Source organism: Numenius arquata, chromosome 21, assembly GCF_964106895.1.
Source record: "Numenius arquata chromosome 21, bNumArq3.hap1.1, whole genome shotgun sequence".
Lineage (NCBI taxonomy): Eukaryota > Metazoa > Chordata > Aves > Charadriiformes > Scolopacidae > Numenius > Numenius arquata.
The window spans coordinates 7,281,098-7,286,566 of NC_133596.1; the positions used below are offsets into that span (position 1 = coordinate 7,281,098).

General features: G+C 50.8%; 1 protein-coding gene across 1 annotated transcript; it reads left to right on the forward strand.

The window, feature by feature from the left end:
- On the forward strand, nt 1–5,469 carry ADPRS (ADP-ribosylserine hydrolase). The gene is made up of 6 exons (XM_074162090.1): nt 1–245; nt 1,167–1,263; nt 2,075–2,282; nt 2,396–2,580; nt 2,671–2,771; nt 3,295–5,469. The coding sequence occupies exons 1-6, from the start codon at nt 14–16 to the stop codon at nt 3,585–3,587; spliced, it is 1,116 nt and encodes a 371-aa protein (XP_074018191.1). The 5' UTR covers nt 1–13; the 3' UTR covers nt 3,588–5,469.

The window sequence follows — 5,469 nt, forward strand, 5'->3', positions numbered from 1 at the left end:
GGCGGCGGCGAAGATGGCGGCGGCTGGTTCGGCCTCCGGTATCGGACGGGCGACGGCTCGACCTCGGCCTATACCCGCCCGGTTCCGTGGTTGTTTGACCGGAGCTTTGTTGGGTGATTGCCTGGGCGCCGTTTTCGAAGGCAGGAGCGTGGTGAAGCTATCCGATCTTTTACGCTTTCTCCGAGGCCTGGAACCGACCTCCGGGTCGCCTGAGGGGGAAGAACCGACCGGTAGCGCTCGAAGAGGTGGGAAGGAAGGGAGGGAGGGAGGGAAGCCCCGGAGCACACCCCCACGTACCCACCGAGTCGGTCCCGGCCCCCCTACATCCCCAGAATCGGGCTCCCCCCCGTCCTCAGCCCCGGGCCCGCTCCCACTCCAAAGCGTGGGGTGTCCTGAGGCGAGGGGACACCTCCCTTGGGACACCCCTGGCTGTCCCCAGCCCCGCTGCGGTGGGGGGGGGGTTTGGGGTGTGTGTCCCCCCCCCGGGGTTCGAGTGACCCCCTCCTGGCTCCTTATTGAAGGAATGAGGGGTTTGCTGGGCCCAGCCTCAGCTCCTGCTGGAGTGGAGCCCGGCTGTGGAGCGTGCTGGGGACCGGCGTGTCACGGGGCAGGGGTGTCAGCAAGGAACAGACCTACCAAAAATAGGTAAGGAGTAGGGTAAAAGAAGCATAGGAGCAGTGATTTACTCTTAGAAAGCATAGGTGGATTTGTGTTGGGGTTCTGTGCTGTGCAGCAAGCCTTGTAAACTCTTCCAGTAGGATCTTAAAAGCACTTGATTTTGTTGCGGTCTTGTCCAAAAATGTAACTGTGCTTTCTCTTTGCTCGTCAATATACGTTGTAAACTCCATGAGAAAGAGACTTGCAGAAAGAGGCTTGTCTCTCGGCATATGTGCTTCTGGATATCAAACACTTAATCTTGGTTCTTAATAATCTTGAAATGCTTTTTGTCTCATTCTTGCTGTGGATGCCTCTCTCTTGCTCTGCACCTTCTTACTCTGACCATGGCTAGCAATGAACTCAGTGTGCTGGGGAACTCCTGGTAGCGTTGTAACTCCAACTATACAGCTAATTAAGCCTTGGAGAGTAGGGAAGGGCTGGCAGCGGAGAAGGACAGGAGGAGAGTTTATCTCTGGATGGTCACGTTGTGTTTTGACCTTGTGTTTCAGAAACGCTGTCGTACACGGACGACACGGCCATGAGCAGGTCGGTGGTGCAGTCCCTGCTGGCCAAGCGAGAGTTCGATGAAGTTGACATGGCCAAGAGGTAAGGACTGCAGCCGGCTCGGAGGGCAGGGGGTTGGCGTTTACTCGTGACGGCAAAACTGTCAGAAGATTTAGCAATCGCTGTAATTTTCTGTGAAAGGGGACAGGGGCTCAGGCAAAGTCACTGTTAATTTGCGGAGGGAAAAAAAAAATAAGAAAAGTAGTGACTAATCCTGTGATTTATTGTGTCCTGGAACATGCAGCAGCGTTAGCTTTAGTGTGGGTTCAGCCTGCTTGGAAATGAAGCAGGATGGGACATGCTGTATTGCAGCCCTGATGTGTGTTCACCTTTGTGGAAGACAGGGCGCAAAAATTTCAGAAGCGTTTCCTTTCATGTTTATTTGTTGCTATTTATGTTTTTACTTCCCTTAATTTAGTGAGGTCAGCTTCAGTTTGTTTATGATCTGTTTCCCTTTTGAATCCGCAGCCCTGGTAGCATTTGGTTCCACTTAAGGGAGAACATTTATTTGTTTAGAAAACTCTTCCATTGAACTTGAACAAAAGACTTTCTCTGTGGTTGTGACCCACGGAAATGTTCCCAGTTTGCTTCTATTTTGAGGCAAAGTTGAGAGGGAAACAAGTGGGTTGAGAAAGGTGATGTTTATACACCCTTTCCTCCTTGGGAATCAGATTCTTTCCCTACAGAACTCAGTCACTTGAACCCTGGCTGTCACCGAATTATCCATGTGGTATTAATTCACCTCCTCAAGTGGCTGTATAAAATACAGCCTCTTTACAGACTTCAGTAACAGACCAAATATCCCATGTGGCTTTTCTCACCCGTGTAACCGCCGCTCCCTTGCCCACGCCAGGTTTGCTGAGGAGTACAAGAAGGAGCCCAACCGGGGCTATGGGATGGCTGTCGTCAATGTCTTCAAGAAGCTCCTGAGCCCCAAGTGCAACGACGTGTTTGAACCAGCAAGAGCCCAGTTTAACGGGAAAGGCTCCTACGGCAATGGCGGTGCCATGAGGGTGTCAGGCATCCCACTGGTGTATTCTGATGTCCAGGACGTTAAGAAGGTACCGTTCTTGGCTCCCCTGGGCTCCTCGGCTCGGGGAGTCCCTGCTGTCAGGCCAGTCTCACCATCTTCTCTCAGGCAGGTTTGCTAAGGATGTGTTTTCTTCATTGGCAGTTTGCGAAGCTGAGTGCTGAGTTAACCCATGCCAACTCCCTGGGCTACAACGGGGCCATCCTGCAGGCCCTGGCCGTGCATCTGGCCCTGCAGGGAGAGCTCAGCAAGGAGACCTTCCTGGAGCAGCTCATTAGCCACATGGAAGATGTGGAGGCAGATGATAAGTCTCTTACTGACGCCCGAGCGTAAGTAGCTGTGAGGAGCACTAACTCTGCTGCGTACAGTTTGTTCTGGCTCTTCGTGTTCTCTCTTCTTCATTGTACTCTTGTTTCCAGATTGGGATTTGAGGATTTACCATTTTCAAGGCGTCTAAAGAAAATAAAGGAGTTTTTGGAGCTCAGCAGTGTTCCCAAAGCAGATGTATTGTTTGAATTAGGTAAGTACCTTTCTTACTTACAAGTGTGAGGCAAGAGCTGGAAGCAGGACTAACAGCAAACCTGGCTGAGGTGTCCTCCCTCCGATTGCCACATTGTCAGGCACAGAATGTGCTGGAAGGGCTGTGCTCACAGGCAGTAATTCTCTGACTCTTGATCCTCTGTATTGGTGGGAAAAAAATGTCATTCTAAGAAAAACTTATCATGAGTAACATTTCTTAATATTCAAAGATCTCTTGTCTTAATGGCTCTTGGATCTTCCTGTGGGATGGGAACGGGTTAGGTGTGTACTGCCAGACTGGTGTAGCTGGGAGTTGGTCTCCAGGTGCGAGTCCTACTGGGGAACTATGGGGAGATTTCTCTTCTAGGATGCAAACTTTTGCACCTTGTCGTGATGAAACCAGTGATAACTGGTGTTGAAAGTAACTGGCAATGGGAGGTCATGGTTAGAAGGGAAAAGGTACTTCTGTGGGAAGCAAGAAACAAGTGTCCTGCAGCAATGAAGGTGACTGGTTTTGTTAACAGGGAACGGCATTGCCGCTCTGCGGTCTGTCCCTACTGCCATTTACTCCTTCCTGCGCTGTATGGACGCTGACCCGGATATTCCTGACCACTACAACAACCTGCAGAGGACCATCATCTACTGTATCTCTCTGGGCGGAGACACAGACACCATTGCTACTATGGCAGGAGCCATCGCAGGGGCTTATTATGGGGAGGAACAGATACCCCCGAGCTGGGAGCAGAGCTGTGAAGCTTTTCAAGAGACGCAGAAGCTGGCAAATAGCTTGTATGAACTCTACTGCCAGCGGCTCTGAGCTCCCGGGGGAGCCTGCTTGCTGAAGGCAAAGCGGGTGGTCACCTCTGCTTTTCTGGTGAGAAATGTGGTGGTGGATCCGCGCCATCCGCAGACGCCAGCAAGCCCCAGCCTGAGAGAGACGCCTCCTGCTGAGAGCTAAGAGCTGGAAGCACGGGCAGGTTTGGAAGAGGGGGGACATGGCTCGCAGTTGGGGTTCAGCTGGGAAGCGGCTGCATGTGGTGCCTTGGACAGTGGCTGCGTCTCCTCTGAAGTGTACAGGAGCATTGAGTTTTTCATACGATTTCTGCTTCTTGCTTTGTCCCACCCTGATGCCGTTATGTCACTTTGTCATTGCAGTCACTCGGTGTCTGTATCCGCTGACTTTCTTGCTGTTTTCTTTCTCTGTGCCCTGGCCTTTGTTTCAGTTGTTAGTTGGCCTGTCCTGCAGTGGCTTTGGCAGGCTCCGCGCCCCTCTCAAAACACCAGTGACACTCGGGTGACCAGCTAAAGGGTGTAGGTGGGGGTCACCAGAGAAGCGTGTCCCTGGAGAGCCTGGGATGTCCTGCGTGGTGGCACAGGTCACCTCCTGTGCCATGAAGTGGAGATGCTGGAGCACAGACCCTGCCAGGGAGATTCGCTTCCTTGAAGGCAGAGTGAAAAGTGCCCAAGATTGGAGAGGGGATTTCTTTGCGTGGCTAGTGGCATTGTGAGAAACGCCTTTGGTGCTCGCAGACACAATCCCAGCTGGCTCGTTACTGTTGGAAGAGGGTGTAACTAATTACTGCTCCTTTGGTGTCCTGTGCTCTGCCACCCACCTGCCACCACCCTGATCTGTGGCATTTTGTGTTGCTTTACGTGGCTTTGGCACTGCTGCACCTGCTCTGGCTGCTCCTTTGTTCCTGATCCCTGCAGCCCGAGTTTTTATTGCTGTCCTGTGTCTGCCCAGAGCACCCCGTGCGGCTGGGGTTTAAATCTGTGAGTGGAGGTAGTTGTGAAACCTCGTGTTACACAAGGCTGGAATTCCTGGTTCTGCTGCAGTCAGTGACAAAAACAACCTCAGCAGGAAGCAGGAGTTACTCCTCACAGTTTTAAAACTCTGTACTTGGTAAGAATCATGTGAAAATAAAGGCAAAGGGAGGTTAATTGGGGGAGAACGTGTCAGAGCTTAAAAGAATCTGTGCATTTGAAGCTGGTGCTGGTGGCCAAGAACGTTCTAGCAAAGCTGTGGTGTTCGAGTTTCACCTTCAAAACCTTTGCCCGGTGGAGCCGGTCAGAAAGGGAGTAAGGGCTTTGGGTACGGCACGTCTAAAAAGGGTTAAAGGCTTTTTAATAATTGAAAACAAAAAGAGGGAAGCAGTCATATGGAAATGTTTATAAATGTGAATGTGACGATGTAATTCTCTATAATCTATTTCTGGTGACACCGGGCGGTGACGGTTCTGCTCAGAGCTCACTCCCCGGCGGCGGCAGCGGCACGTGGGGGTTTGTGGGGGGCACTCGGGGGAGAGCTGGCTGTGACGGGCCCTTCCAGTTCCTCCTTCCTTCAAGTGCCCCTCTCCCGTGTGATGCTTTAAGGGGGTTGCTTTGTATAAATGAGTATCTCGTCCTGAGAACATGTGGAATTTTGGTCTATTGTATATTTATATGTTGTGCTGCAGATCCGAGATGTAAAATGTCGAGTTTTCCACATTATTCTGCCAGAAGTGTGAACATATTCACGGAATTATTTAAAAGATGCTTTCTTTTTAAAGCAGCTTTAGAATTTTAAATGTTTGGAACTCATGAAGAGCAGAAGTGCTCCTGTTTACAAAATACAGCTCATTTTTGGCCAAAATTTAAATGTGTACTAAAACATTTAGCTCTGACTTCCTTGGAAAGAAATAAAATCACTTAGTTATCTT

Excerpts from the sequence above, each read along its gene's own strand:
- ADPRS (XM_074162090.1), top strand. The coding sequence starts at position 14 with ATGGCGGCGGCTGGTTCGGCCTCCGGTATCGGACGGGCGACGGCTCGA. Across the intron at positions 2,283-2,395 it reads ATGTCCAGGACGTTAAGAAG|TTTGCGAAGCTGAGTGCTGA; the intron begins GTACCGTTCTTG and ends CTTCATTGGCAG. Across the intron at positions 2,581-2,670 it reads TCTCTTACTGACGCCCGAGC|ATTGGGATTTGAGGATTTAC; the intron begins GTAAGTAGCTGT and ends TCTTGTTTCCAG.